The 13,641-nt window shown below is 41.0% G+C and overlaps 1 protein-coding gene across 3 annotated transcripts in view; it reads left to right on the top strand.

The window, feature by feature from the left end:
• VTCN1 (V-set domain containing T cell activation inhibitor 1) overlaps positions 1–10,532 on the top strand; it is a 55,126-nt gene extending 44,594 nt beyond the window's left edge. For 2 of the 3 annotated variants that reach the window (XM_025453396.3, XM_035700462.2), the window contains 3 exons: positions 837–1,115; positions 6,163–6,332; positions 8,997–10,532. In XM_025453396.3, the coding sequence (XP_025309181.1) occupies positions 837–1,115; positions 6,163–6,287 (404 nt within the window). In that variant the 3' untranslated portion in view covers positions 6,288–6,332; positions 8,997–10,532. The remainder of the gene's footprint in view (positions 1–836; positions 1,116–6,162; positions 6,333–8,996) is intronic. The other variant, XM_035700461.2, reaches the window with a different exon arrangement.
• The last annotated feature ends 3,109 nt before the right edge of the window (positions 10,533–13,641 follow it).

Genomic DNA, 13,641 nt, shown 5'->3' with positions numbered 1-13,641 from the left:
AAAATCCAAACCCTGTGAAAACAAGGCCTGTGTATGGAATTTCTGTGGGTGACGGGTGAATGCTGTTTGTTTTTTCTTTCTCCCTCTCCCTCCCCACCCTAACTTTATCCTCCAGGCAGAAAAATAACATAAAATCCAAGAGACTTCACAGGTGCCTGAGAAAATGCCCAATTTCCTTAAAGAATAAACATTTTATGATCAACTTTATCCTTTAAGGGATGAACTGGCACTCCTCTTAGTTGGAGAAATCTATCTGTTATAACAATTCCAGCCACATGGGCCTGGACTTTTCTTTGTGGGAAGGTTTTTAAGTACAAAGTAGTTTCTTTATTTGATATATTTGATAACAGTATACAATATTGAGCTAATCAGGTTATCTATTTATTATTGAATGAACTTCACTTATACCTAGAACTTAGGTCTTTGGAGTTTGTGATTTTGGCCAAAGGGTTGCACAAATCATTATTTGTATCTATAATAAAATGGGCCATACACAGAGGGCCCACTGGGGAAGTACTGAGTCATTTCTTTCTTTTTTTTTTTTTTAAGAATTTATTTATTTATTCATGAGAGACATAGAGAGAGAGAGAATGGCAGAGACACAGGCAGAGGGAGAAGCAGGCTCCATGCAGGGACCCCAATGCAGAACTCAATCCTGGAACTCCAGGATCACGCCCTGGGCCGAAGGCAGGCGCTAAACCACTGAGCCACCCAGGCGTCCCAACTGAGTCATTTCAATGGTGGAAATGACTGTCTTTAAGACCTAGCACTTCAAAGGCAATATTGTTTTATCTGTATGATCTTGACATCTGCCCTTTTGACCTCCAACCCTGCAGCCTTCAGCATCCCAGAGGTGAATGTAGATTACAATGCCAGTTCTGAGAACCTACGGTGTGAGGCTCCTCGATGGTTCCCACAGCCTACAGTAGTCTGGGCATCCCAGGCTGACCAGGGAGCCAACTTCTCAGAAGTCTTCAATACCAGCTTTGAGCTGAACTCTGAGAATGTGACCATGAAGGTTGTGTCTGTACTCTACAATGTCACAATCAACAACACATACTCCTGTATGATTGAGAACGACATTGCCAAAGCTACAGGAGATATCAAAGTGACAGGTGAGTTTCTCCATGCTTTTGGTATGGGTTTATTGGGGCGAAAATCAAATCTAAATTAAAATCTAATTTGTTTTAACAGATACATTATGTATTGGGGCATAGAAAGCTCTAGAGTCCTCTTCATGGAGATCTTGACCACAATTATATTTGGGATTGCATTACATAACAAGACTAACACAAAACAATATTTATGGAATATAGGTCAAAAATCACAATGAGGCTTCATCTTATATGCCTTCTCATTGACTGGGGGTAGTTGCCTGGAGAGCAAGTATTTAGGATTCTATGGCCCTGTCTAACTCAATAGGACTGCTTTGGGGAAACAATGGGGAAAATGACAATCATCTGACATATTTGTTATATTCAGCTCATAGTCTACATCCCACACCAACCAAAACTGATTTGGTTCTAGCCTGCCTTTGAGATGACTTTTGATCTGAAGATTAAAAGTCTTAGGGTCTAACTCTGACTTAGTCTTATTCAGTCCATCTAGGACTGGCTCACGATCCCACCAATATTGGTCCAGGATTAATTGAAGAGCTCTAGGTTGAACTGGCCTCACAGGCTCAAAACACTAGGTAGGACTTAGAGAGGCCCAACACCCTAGCTTCCCTACCTTAGTGCATAAAAAAGCTAAGGTTGAGCTAGTATCAAGAATATACACAGACTGGATTGTGACTTTTAAGACCATCTTTACTGCAGATGAATTAAATTAAATCAATCATGGAGGGAGTATGTCAGAAGAACCACTGTCTTATATCAAGACCAGAACCAGGTGGAATACCTTGCACATTTAAACACCCTATAAATGTTTGCTGAATTTAACTGAATAAATCATAATTTTGTCAGCTTACTTTTTAATTTAAAATTATATATATGAAAAGGCAATCTATGAAATGGGAGAAAGCATTTGCAAATCATATATCTGATATACAGAATACATAAAAAATTCCTACAGCTCAACAACAAAAAAATCTAATAACCCAATTTAAAAATGGACAAAGGCCTTGAATAGACAGTTCTCCCAGAAAATAAACAAATGGCCAGCAAACATAAGAAAAGACGCTCGATATCACTAATCATCAGAGAAATGCAAATCAAAATCACAGATCCCCTCACAACCATTAGGATAGCTAACATTAAAAAGAAAAAAAAAACAAACAAACAAACCTGGAGGGCAGCCCTGGTGGCTCAGCGGTTTAGCACCACCTTCAGCCCAGGGCCTGATCCTGGAGACCTGGGATCGAGTCCCACGTGGGGCTCCCTGCATGGAGCCTGCTTCTCCCTCTGCCTATGTCTCTGCCTCTCTCTCTCTCTCTCTCTCTCTCTGTGTGTGTCTCTCGTGAATAAATAAATGAAATTTAAAAAAACTGGAAAATTACAAGTGTTGGTGAGGATATGAAGAAATTGGAACACTACACATGTTGATGAGATTGTAAAATGGTGCAACTGCTATGGAAAGCAGTATGGAGATTCCTCAAAAAATTAAAAATAGAATTACCATATGATCTAACAATACCATTTCTGTGTATATATCCCAAAGAATTGAAAGCAGGTTCTCAAAGAGATATTTGTACATCCATGTTCATAGCAGCATGATTCACAATAGACAGGAGATGGAAGCAACCCAAAATGTCCATAGCAGATGAATGAACAAACAAAATGTGGCACATTAGGGCACCAAGGTGTCTCAGTCGATTAAGTGTCTAACCCTCAATTTCGGCTCAGGTCATGATCTCGGGGCCCTGAGATCTAGCCCTGTGTCAGGCTAAGTGCTAGGTGTGGAACCTGCTTAAGATTTTCTCTTTCTCCCTCTCTCCCTCTCTCCCTCTCTCTCTCTCCCTCTCTCCCTTTATTCCTCTGCCTCTCCTGACCCCCTCATTCACCTGCACTCTCCCTCTCTCTTAAAAAAAAAAAAAGTGGTATATACATACAATGAATATTCTTTACCCTTAAAAAGGAAGGAGATTCTTTCACATGCTACATGAATAAATTTTCAGGATATTATGCTAAGTGAAATAAGCCCATCCAATAATTAGTCTATGATTCTACTTACATGAGATATCTAAAGTAGTAGTCAAATTCATAGAAACAGAAAGTAGAATGGTGGTTACCAGAAGCTTGTGGGGAGTGGGGAAACAAAAGGAGTTGTTTAATGAGTACAGAGTTTCAGATTTTCAAGATGAACACGTTTTGGAAATCTGTTTCATAATAATGTGAATACACTTAAAACTGCTGAATGGTATGCTTACAAAATGGTAAAGATGGTAAATTTTATGTTTTTTACCACAATAAATAAGCAACAACAACAAAAAAGCATACATAGGAGAAAAAGAGAGCTCTTCCACCATCCTAAGGAACAAATTGGTGACTACTGAAAAGAATGCTCTTAGTTGACTCTAACAGAAAACCAACTCAAATAAGCCTAAGTAAATGGAGAATTTAATAAAAGAACATTAGGATTATCTCATGGAACCAAGAACAGGAAGTGCAATTTGGCTTCAGGAACTACTGGAACCAGGAATTTAAAACTCCATTGGGATTTTCAACTATTTTCTTGTTACTCTCTAATTTACTTTCTTTTGTTTTAGTCTATAGGGCAGAATGTGATTCCCGAGAGTTCTTAGCTTTCAAAGTCTTTCTCATTCAATAGAGTAACCAGAATGAGCCTTAATCCCACAGTCTTATTCCACATTCCCAGAAAGGCTCAACTTGGGTCAGTTGCCCACACATAGACCAATAAGGCAGTACCTGGGAAGGCCTTCCCAGAAGAAAAAGGGGGAATGAAGCATTGGGCATTTAGCACAATGGATGGTAATGATAGTATCTCATTTAGATCTCAATAAATATCTCCAAACTGTATAAATAATGGCTTCTAAAAGAAAGGACAATAACTGAAGAAACTACAGAAATTGAACACACCTTTTATTCAGTGAGCAGATTCTTTTTCCATCTATGCTTATTGAATACATCAGGATAAGTGTCCCATGTATGAGTACTAGGACTAAATACAATATGGTAGTAGGATATAGCTCAAAATTCAGAAAATAACACAATCACTTCTTGCCATGTACAAAGTAAGTACTCCATACATGTTTTTAAACAATTGGATGAGACAGCAGAGTTTACATCTCATATTCTCTGACTATACTGCTAATTTACGTCATTCATCAATAAGGATCTATTGTGCGCCAAATACGTACAAAGCAATTTTTTAAGTCCCATGAAATACTGAGGTGAATAGCATAAATGTTGTAAGAGCAGCTAATCACAGTGTAGATACGGTGTCTAGTTGTTAATTATGACTGTGGCTCAGTCGTTGAGGCAGAGTTCAAGTTGGGCTCTGAAGAAGAATGGTTTCAATAGAATAGGAAGGTATGAAGTCAGGAGCCTATGTCAGTTGTTCAGAGGAGAAATTATGAGGGCTTTAACTGGGGCAGAGGCAATGGAAAAGAAGGGAGAAGAATCAAAAGCTAATGAAAAAAATCATCTTGGTGACACAAATACTAAGGACAAGAAAAAGAGCAATCAAAATGGGTCTGATCTTTCTACCAGGTTGCTTAGGAAGTTAGGAATACCATGAACCACAGACTAAAACGTAGGAGAAGCGATATGGAGATGAGGGTTTTGGAGATGTTGAATTGAAAGTGCCTATTGTCCACATAGGTAGAGATGTCCAATGCTTAGTACATTACCCAGCATGTGATAGTATTCTCCCTAAAACTTTCCAACCTACTCTATATATTTCCCCCTGTGAGAAGAGACCCCACCAATATAACCCTTCTAGTCTTCTTCTTCATCCTTCTCCTCCTCCTCCCCAGAGGAAGAGGAATTAATTTGATTAGTGACTTTACTAGGAGAAACTGGACACAAATAGTTTAGCTCCTTCTTTTCCTTTTCTCTAGCTAACCCTCAATTTCTCAGAAACAGAACCTAGCCCTTGCAGCAGGAAGCCTGCCCCAATCTGGTGCTACCTATCACTGGGACAGTCTGGGCTGCAGCCCATCTGCCTACAGACAAAGCTTCATCTTCTATTATCAGACTTACCAATGATAGAGATGATATTTTGGTCTTCCAGTTGCCTCACTCTATCTTACTCTTTAATTGATTCAGAACTCAGCTGGGGAAGAGGATATTACTTACTAAACTCCTTTGAGCCCCAAAAGCATGTGCTCAATATAATTACTGAATAATTAAATTTTTAACAAACATATATGGTAGCAACTAAAAATCCAGATGTGGAACTCAGGACAGACTTCAGACTAAGATGGTGGGTTTGGAAATGGTCAGCTTATTGGGCTTGAGTGGGGTCCCTCTTATTGTTGTTACAGGTGGTATTTGTCGAGTGCTTATTACATGCCAGGTCCTGTTGTCCTGTTCTAAGTCCTTTACATGTATTAACTGATTAATCCTCATAAGAACTCTGTGAAGTCCATTATTATTTTAGCCTTATTTTCCAGGCAAAGAAAATGAGGCACATATAGGTTGAATAACTTGCCTAAAGTCACACAGCTAGTAAGTGTGAAAGCTGAAATGAACTAAACGAGATTGGATTGTCCGGGAAGAAAACAAAATAAAAGAAGAGTAATCTCATTTCTTCACTTCTACCTTTCTCTTCAAAATGAGAATAATACTTTTGAATCACTTTGTAGTGGTGTGATGAAGCAAATGACATAGAACCTGTAAAGGTCACTGCCTACAGGCAAAAGTGTGTCTGAAACCAAGCACTGGCCATGACCACTTATCCTATTCTTTATTTGGTAAGCAATAACAATGTTTTTATTGGTCTCGTTTTTCATGTGGCTGAGTGTTCACTGGAATGGACAACAGAAGGGAACTTTCTCTGAAGAAAGAGAAAGCTCTAATATTAAGCCAGTTACAGAGAAGTAGAGAAAAGGGTACAAAATTGCCTCCAAACTGGGGTATAAGTTGTATTAGAAACAACTTAATTCTGTTTTTCAGGTGCTTTTCTTTGCTAAACCGGCCATGTGAAGAAGACATCCAGCTTCTCCTCTGTGACCCTGAACCTTTTTCTCTCCCTTTGCAGACTCTGAGATTAAAAGGCGGAGTCACCTACAGCTGCTGAACTCAAAGGCTTCCCTGGGTGTCTCTTCTTTCTTTGCCATCAGCTGGGTACTCCTGCCTCTCTCCTCTTACCTGATGCTAAAATAAGCTGCCCTGGCCACACAGAAACATGCAAAGTCATTGGTATGACAGGTGAGATGAATCACGAATGGTGTGGGGATCGGATCTGTGTGTGCTTGTGTTCCTAACAAGAGTCAAGCAACCTCCAGCATCAGCCTCAGAAAGAAACACTTGACAATGCCAGGGCAGTGGGTACTATTCCTCCTGGTCTTGTGAAAGGTGAACAAAGAGCGTAGATCTCATGGATACACTTACAGCAAAAACAACTACGTGATGCAACTATTTGTGTAAATTCAAACCTCTTTTCATTTATTGAGTCATCCATCCACAAGGTGAAAAGAGAAAGAGAAAGAGATGTTTAGTCCCCATAGTTCCTCTGGATTTCAGTGCTATTTTACAAAGCATCATGCTGTGCACATAATCTCTCACACAGTGACCTCCTCCAGGTACCTCAACAAAGCTCCCATTGACCAGCAGTTTGACAAATGACTCACCAACTAGCCCCTCCTGCTGAGACTTCTCCCTGTCACTCAAGCATCCAATTATTGGTAGGATGCTGTTTTCTGAATATTGGTCTTGTGTGGAATTTGTATACAGCTGAGCTCACGAGGCTCCAGGCAGCAATGCCACATCATTCGGTGGCATCACCACCACGCCCTCAGGCTTACAAGCTTAGAACTATTTTTGTGCCCTTCTGTCCTTCATGTCCATTTGTTACCAAGCCCTATAGCATTTCCCTGTGCTGTCTTTCAGACTCATCCTAATCCAGCCTTCATTGTTTCATCTGCCAGATTAGTTCTAAAACCTTATACTTGCCCCTTCCTCTCCCTGTGTCCAGTGATAGGAAATAAGATGCCAAAATAAAATTATTCAAATGCTATTCTCATCACAGCATTCCTTTGCTCCAGAACCTAAGGTGACTCCCTGGGTACTATCACGTCAAAGTTAAAGTCCTCAGCCATGACGTCACAGCTCTCTGATAGTTTCTTTTCCTGAGCTTCCTACTTCTCTCAACTGCCTGCTGCACTCTCTGGCCTTGCTCCCTCTCATACTGCTCCTTTCTGGAAGTCTCCTCTACTCTATGACAATTCAAATCCACACTTCCTTCACCCATTTCAATCCAGTGCTTCCCAGCTTCTATAGCCCACTTTCCTGATGGTCCCTTTGGCCCACATCCCCTTGGCATGCATGAATAATGCACATATATTCCTTGCCTAGATTGTTAAGCAGGGCAGGCAAATCTGTTGATCTGCTTTTCCTTCTTTCTCCTGTTCTCCAAACACAACAGTGCGGTGCACAAAATGGACTTTTGGTAAAGAAACCCGCCCATTCCCACCTCCATGGTTGTCACTGGAAGAAAATTTCCCTGAGGAAGCTCTCTTGAGGATTTCACTGGTAGAAAAGGAACTCTTTCTTCTTTCCTTGATTCCCCACAACACTGTAAATGAATTTTTAATATCCTGCAACTAGATAATCTGACCTATAGGGAGTATAGCTTATTCATCTTCATCTTGTACTCCCTTTGAGCAGTAATTTGCAGCCTTGTTTAAAAGCCATGACATACAAGTAAGAGATGATGTTCACATGCAGTATGCATAGGTTATATACTGTTGCCTGATTAGCTACAGCTCTCCACCTCTTTCTCCCTAGAACTACAGAGAACCCTGGAACCTTAAATCATTTTTTAAAAATAAATAGATCATTACTTAGGAAACACATGAGTGACTGTTGGGGAAGGCCATTGAAAAGGCATAACTATCAGTTGACCCATGGGCTACACCCAGGTGATCAGAGGCTCCTCACCTCCACCCCTGTCCTTGGAACAAGGGTCCCACTTGCCTGTCTCACTCCCAGAGGCTGCTGCAAGGACATGGCCTTGAGATAATAATGTGGTGTCGAGAACACCTTGCACGGTATACGTGACTGAACCTAGTAAAGGCCCCTATAAAAAATTTTAAGACCTGTGGGGATCCACTCATCTTCTTGCTGCCCAAGACAAGCCTCATATGTAAATGCCCTTTGCTACTTGAAACTGCCAACCAATCTGGAGTACCCTGCTTCTTTCTTCTGAGTCTTCCTGCCCTACAAGTAAGGGGTGTAGGGGTGCCGTCTCAGACTACACCTGGGGAGCTCCTGGGAGAGTTGCGAACCAAAGCTAATCACAATATTTGGGTTGGAAACTCAGGCAGAAGTCATCTTTCTACTTCTACCTGGGAGTCTGCTCAGAGTTCATCTCTCAGTTCCTGTTTGCTCTCAGCATGATCCCCTTCCTTAAGAAGAGACTCAAGCCATCTCCTTTCCCCCAGCAACCCATAGTACCATGTGGTCTCAATAGGACATCCTCAAAATACTGGAAAACAAGCCCATTTCTTTTTTTTTTTTTTAAAGATTTTATTTATTTATTCATGATAGTTACACAGAGAGAGACAGAGAGGCAGAGACACAGGCAGAGGGAGAAGCAGGCTCCATGCACCGGGAGCCCGACGTGGGACTCGATCCCAGGCCTCCAGGATCGCGTCCCGGGGCCAAAGGCAGGCGCCAAACTGCTGCGCCACCCAGGGATCCCCAAACAAGCCCATTTCTAAACAAGAGATACCCTCATACGGTGGCAGAGACAACCGGTTCTCAATAAATGCTGAACGGTTATGATGATATCCTATTTCTGTTATTTTCAGAGTTCCAAGAAATCTGCAGAACTATTTTACCACAAGATATGACCTAGTTTTGTATTTCTAGGGGGAAATGAATTCATGTCTAGAAGTTTGGAGTGAACAAATAAGATCAAGAAGCAAAAAGAAGCCAAAAGCAACCCACAGAAGACTCCAATATAAACAAGATAAATCTATCTTCAAAGACATATATTAAAAGCTGGGAACATAATTCATCTGAACTGGATAAGTGTTAGGATTAAGTAAAATGCACATGGAGATAAGTGGATCTCCATATCTCAGGGACCTTCTCTTAGCCACCCCCCACCACCACCATCCAGGGAGTGACAGGATGAGATAGTGCCTCTCCCTTGTCTCTAAATCTTTATATTGTTATAATGTTGCTCTGAGTTCCAAGAAAGTTTTGACTGCAATACCTCCACTTCTTATAATCCATAAACTATAGTGGATATAGTAAGAAGCTGCTAATTAGCTGCCACTTCATAGTTCAGAGGTAGCTAAATTTTAGTTTGGGTCAAAGAATTCACTTTTCATTAGGATGCTTCCAAAAATGCCTTGGAATTGCCTCCTATCTGACAAATGCTAAAGAAATATGGAAAAGGTCCTAATTTTAACATAAAACATGTAGTTTAGAGACATTGGTTTTCTCAATTATGTCAGCATCTTCTTTTTAAAATAAACAAATGCCATTTTATTCCTCAGATGACATGCATCCTTAAGTGGCCCAGGAAAGGACCTCTCATCATCACTGTATATGGCATTATGCCATCACAAGGTTTGAGGTTTCAGCATTCTGTCTTGCATGGACAGCGATAACCTCAGCCTTCAACAGCATCTAGAGCAGTGGGACTTAGCTGGGGTGATTTTTCCCACCCCTTCCCCCCCAATACAGGACACATGTCTGGAAATGTTTGGAGACAATTTTAGTTGTCACAACTTGGGGGAGAGGGGAGGGTGCTAATGCTATAGACAGAACCTAGGGATGCTGCTCAACATCCAAAGCAGGATAGCCACCCACAATAAAGAATTATCCAGCCCCAAATGTCAGTCGTGCTGATACAAGAGAAACCCTGATGTAGAGTAGAAAAGATCTAGAAAAGAGGGGAGCAACCAAACCTGTTTGCTTCCTACAAATATACACTATCCTCTGTTCCTTTGGCTGCTGTGTCAGCACAGAGAGCCAGAGCTCAGTTTCAGGCAACCAGGAATTCCTGATGGGGTTATCTCCAGCTGGTTCCTTTCCATTCGTTCTACAGTACAAATCGGGTTCTGTGAAAACTTCCTGCGTTTTATCTCAAGCTCTCTCACTGTGAATTCAGGTCTCAGGATCCTGTCTAGTCCCACTCAAATTAAGGCAGCAAAAACATGTCCCTTCCTTGAAATACATGGAGACTTCTGAAAGCAGGGGCAATGAACCTTCAAAATGAGACCCTGAGGAATAAAGCTTTGATTAAGAATGTTCTGTTCACATCCCCCTTTTCCATACTTTTCATGTGTTGATGTCTGCCTCCCTTTGGACCCACCATGTCTGTATTCCATTTTGTTATAGAAAACTTAATTTTTGAGTTCTGACCCTTCATGAGGATTAAATACATATTTCCTATACTGTTGTCTGCCTGGTTTGTCAAAGGAAGTGAGCATAAGGGAAGATGGATAAAGGACTAAACTTTGGATCAAGTTCTAAAAATTAGCACATAACAGGCCTTCAATAAATGCTTGTTGAATGAAGAGATAAATGAATAGGAGCCTATGAGTATGGGCCAAGTGGCTGAGCCTAGTTTTTTAAGGAAACTCCATAGACTTTCCCAGCCTGCAACATGTTCATCTGGGAAAGGTCTTAGTGGCTTGAGGCAGTTAAATTTAGGAGAATACAAAAAAGCTGGACAAACCTATTGTTCTAGTGTCAAAAAAATCTGATTTTTACTATTCAGTAACTATCAACTTTTCAAATCTTAGAGGTGGAGGACCTCAAAATCATCTTTCCTAGTCCTTTCACTTTTCAGATGAAGACCCGGAGGCCCAGGGTGAAGTATATATAATTGTCTGCCCTCAGGGTATGTGACTTGCCAAAAACTGCACTGATAGTTGGAAGAGGGATAAAATCTATATAAATTTAGTTGCCAAAGGGCAAATTCTCAAGGGACTTCCAGAACAACTCTTCCCTGCTATATTTTCAGCTTGGTTCCAATCTGGAAAATCTGGTTTTCCAATCTGGTTCCAATCGGCTTTTTGCAAGAAGAGACCAATGCTGAACCAAATTGAAAGAGCAAATGGTAAGAGAAGAAACACTCCCAACCCAGGTTAATTCTTTGGCTTTGTCCATGAGCACATGGCAGATTCATTAAGACAACAGACATAATCATATCAGCTGAACACAAGAACCAGAATGTGATGCACACCACAAACATGTGGGGAAGCTCAAATTTGGATGCCAAAGGCTAAAACATTTCAGAAGTATTAACATATTTGACTGAACACATCAAACTTCAGTTGAGGCATCAGCTCCCAACTATACCCGTCATTTGAAGATTAAATGCATAGTGCATAGTGACCTCATGCTGTGCATTATTAATTGGGGGAAAGGGTTTACAGGGTGCATTATTGCATAATAAAGCTTCCGCTTGATGGCATATGTGGTATGCTTCAGGTCTATTGAGGAAGCGTAATTCCCAATCTCTCTCTGGCTGGGGAAGCCTCCACGCATCCAACTGGCTGCCCTAATTCAGATATCTTCCTATGTGCCTGAGCTCCTGCTCCTTCTGACTTGGTCTTATGGCCTCTTTCATGTCAGTCATCTCCAGGAGTCTCAGTATGAAAGCCATGAGTGAGAATTAACTGTCACAAAAACAGAGCATAAGCTATGCCTGCTCTCTCCTGTCTTTCTTTAAATTCTACCTACCCTCAGCAAAAATGCTTTCCCCATGAAGCTGTTTCTGAGCAGTTCTACACAACATGATTTTACTCTTGTCTTTGGTCTATACGTGCAATTTAGCACAAAATCACACTCTGTTTTATCTATTGGTTTTCACTGCTGTATGCTTGTACTCTCTTGAAGATGATGACAAAATAAAGATGAGGGTCCAGGCAGACAGCCCTTGGAAGTCTGCTCTTAAAAGGGGTCAAGCAGATACACCCAGGAAGCCTTCTTCCCTGATGGTGTTTGCTGGGACAGAGCAGGTAATTACAGTCTAGAAGGGGGCTCTGCACTTATCACTACAGGAGCCCCTGTGTCTACTGAAAGGTACGGCTCCCCCAGAAAATGATATGTCTGTGTCTTCTCAAAGTCATAACTTGACCTTCAGCATTATCTCTTCAGTTCCAATCTAACCATCTGGTCTAAGGCGTATCCTTAGCATTTTCAATTATAAGGTCCCTTACCCAAAACTCTAAACGTTTCAAGTAAGAACATTATGAATGCCTTGGTCCTATATCTCTTTTTTAGAACAAGCCAAAAGCGATGCTCAGTTAATCTAGCCTATGAGCAGTTCATAGCAGAATGAGAGCATTTCCCTTCTCTTTGCCCTCTATATTTGCAGTTAAGCAAACAGTTATTTGTAACTACTCATGTGTCATTCTAAGGAGAACGATTTAGGTTTTGATGGATACAATTCCAGGTCCTTATGGTACCTAATATGACTTTGATGAGTTGGTTCAGGTAGCCATAAAAGACACCAGTGGTGGGTCCAGGCCTCACACCTAGGGTAGGTGAGACCAGAAGCATGACAGGGCTATAGCATACAGACAGTAGTTTCTAATGAGAGGCAGTGGTGCCCCAGAAAAAGCCAAGTCAGAACCTGCTAAATGACGATCTGTGAGAAAAATGATAATTGTCTTCAGTTTCCTCTCCCTTCTCTTTTTCCTCCCACATGGCCTCAACTCTCCTCTAGGCCCTGAGTACTTGCTGTGTTTCCACCCTTCTTTCCATTAACTGCCCCACCTACCACTGCCCAAGAAAAAAATGCTTCCTGGCATCTAGCTACACATGAGAAGGTAATTTATGGACTACCTTTTTCATTAGCTTACTGTATTGCCCACCCATGAAGGCAAGTCCTTACTTTGTAAAAATAAAGCCATGAGTGAACATTTTGAACAAAAATATTAAACTACTGAGAAATACTTGGAATGTCAAAGTGTAGACCAGTGATTCTCAGCAAGGAAGTCTGGGGGTAGGGGTACGGAGGCTTTTTAACAGTACAGACATCACTACTTCCACCTCCATTGCAACATAGAATCACTGTGTGACATGAGACATACTTGAAGAGAATATGTTACCCTTACAAACACAGGACTATTTTGTGGAAGTTTGAGGTCAACCAATACAAATAGCTACCTTCAGAGAAGGAAAGGAAATCAAATATCAAATGTCCTGGTAAGTATTTTTCTCATTCAAGCCTTATCCTATATGGAGGGTATCCCCTTGACCCATCACCATCACCATCACCATTTTACAGAGGAGAAAACAGGTCCTGAGAGGTTAAGTAACTTGCTTAAGATCACACAGCCAACAGGCTGAACCAGAATTCAAGCTCAACTCTACCATCACAACCCATACTATTTCTGAAAGAGTCTGGCCATGTGTAAAAGTGCTATCGGAGATTTAAAACATTATATAAATATTGGCCATCATGTTATGGTAGGTATTAAAATATGAGGAGTCATTGGGACCTTTCAGCTTCATTGCTCATGCAGATTTTTTAGATCTCTGTGAGGAC

Source organism: Canis lupus, chromosome 17, assembly GCF_003254725.2.
Source record: "Canis lupus dingo isolate Sandy chromosome 17, ASM325472v2, whole genome shotgun sequence".
NCBI lineage: Eukaryota > Metazoa > Chordata > Mammalia > Carnivora > Canidae > Canis > Canis lupus.
Note: the sequence above shows the minus strand (reverse complement) of the source record. Positions and strands in the feature narration are given on the sequence as shown.